Below are 2,032 nucleotides of genomic sequence, written 5' to 3' on the forward strand. Positions count from 1 at the left end.
GACGGGGAGTTCACGGCGTGTTTGGCGAGTTGGTTTTTGGCTTCTCTCCCTTTCACGTATCACCAGCCTGAATCCTTTCAAACCAACCAGACCTGTGAGTTGTGACTTGGTGCGTTCCTCAAGGTGTAGGAAACCAGGGGACAGGCGAGACAGGGAATTTTCCGCAAGTTTCTTCTACAGGTAGTTGATTGTTGTCTCCTTCACGAAAATCTCCCGTTGAATGTTTCCAAACGTATGAAGGGAAATTTGGAGTTACTACGGGAGACAGCTTCGCCCATGTTTTTGTGTACTAACCGTTATTCGTACATCATGAGGGTGACATTAAGACGTTTAGCACGCTACATGCTGTTAACTTTACCTGTGTGTGGCTACCTCGCAGTAGTGTACGTGTTCAACTACGAACCGTGCTATCGACTAGAAAACAACAACAACGGCTATAAGAGGATTGCTAAACCTGTGTCTGTTGTTCTACAAGAGCGGAATTATATCTCTCGTGACCAACGCGCTAATTCCAACCGTGGAGACAGTTTAACAGACAATTTGTGGAATTCCAGACGATTAATTAATTCAAGTCCCAGTAAACGACTATCGAGGAAAATTTCCCAAGACGCAAACTTTCCAGAGTTCGTCGATTCGTCTGATAGTCGACCAGTCGAAGACACTCATACGGCCCTGGAGGGACACTTAAATAGCAAAGAGTTTGATGCTATGCTAGAAGGTGTGCAAAACCCTTACTACTTTGATTGTTCGAACATTCATCTTATCCGACTTCGTAAGAAAGTAGGGGAAGGTGTATCCAAACAGACGTACCTTGGTGACTACAACGGTCACCAGGTGGCGGTAAAAATGGTCACGCGACACCAAGCCGACGTGCGGAAGTGTCTGATGGATTTGAAGCAGACGATGTCAGAGAGCGGTCAACTTTCACCGGGCTCGGAACCACCGCAATCGGATAGGGCCAAATGTTACATTTTCCCAACGATGAAACTTATGAAGGAAACTTTAATTTTACAACAATTAAACCATCCTGGCATTGTGAAACTTCTGGGGTTTTGTGTCCGGAGTGAAGAATCTGAGGCCTCGGATTTGTCAGAGCACGGTGTCATTGTGATTGAGGAGTACGCTAGTCGGTTCATGATTAGCGGACTTCAGGTTCTGCCCTGGCAGAAAAGATTAAAACACGCTCGAGATTTAGCCAGCTTGTTGTACTACTTGGAACATTCGCCACTGGGATCTTTAAAAGTCCCCGACTTCAAAGAACCACATTTTCTAATGAAAAATGGTACGATTAAGCTGACTGATTTTGATGACGTCAGCAACTTGGAGCCTCCGTGCGCTGCGTCTTACGTGCGTTCACGTGACGGTTCGTCAGGTCACAAGAGTTCACGTTCTACGTGTGAGTTTGATTTGCCTTGTCAAATGGCAATGTGCGTGGGGAGAAATGCAAAAATTAATTTAAAAAATACGAGAAAGTTGTTTTTTAAAAGACTTCTTTTGCCTGGATCGTTTCCTGAGGAAATTGCTGATGATATTGCGGCGTTAAATATAAAACTTGACAATCTATCAACTGACGCCGAGGAACTGTACGTTAGGCTCACGCACTTACTGGAAACACCGGTATTAGAGGACATAGACAGGTAACCTCAGACCATATCGTTCGTATAAACTGTGTGGTTACAAATATGAGATAATAAAAGCGCAGATGTTTTGTGTGGTAGCGAAATGTAAATCCTGTATCCGGCGCCATTAATCAAAAAAAAGAAGAAAAAAAACATACAGATCCATTAAAAACAGTAACATGTACCGAAATATCATCAGCTATTACATTGCTATCCATGGCTCAGCGTATCAGGGATTTCTTTCAAATTCACCTTTTCTCTGTAGAGCTACAATGTTTCCAGTAAGGCCCTATCATGTGTATAAATATATAAAATGAGTTCTGATCTTTTCAATTTAAATTGTTGTCCCCGTGTCCCTGCCTTCGTTTGTGTGGAATTCTCTTTACTTTGTGGTTAGCGGTGATGTATGTACC

The 2,032-nt window shown here is 43.3% G+C and overlaps 1 protein-coding gene across 1 annotated transcript; it reads left to right on the forward strand.

Moving 5' to 3' along the window:
* Positions 1-234: 234 nt before the first annotated feature.
* On the forward strand, positions 235-1,641 carry LOC135479741 (extracellular tyrosine-protein kinase PKDCC-like). The gene has a single exon (XM_064759644.1). The coding sequence runs from the start codon at positions 235-237 to the stop codon at positions 1,639-1,641; it is 1,407 nt and encodes a 468-aa protein (XP_064615714.1).
* The last annotated feature ends 391 nt before the right edge of the window (positions 1,642-2,032 follow it).

Source organism: Liolophura sinensis, chromosome 12, assembly GCF_032854445.1.
Source record: "Liolophura sinensis isolate JHLJ2023 chromosome 12, CUHK_Ljap_v2, whole genome shotgun sequence".
NCBI lineage: Eukaryota > Metazoa > Mollusca > Polyplacophora > Chitonida > Chitonidae > Liolophura > Liolophura sinensis.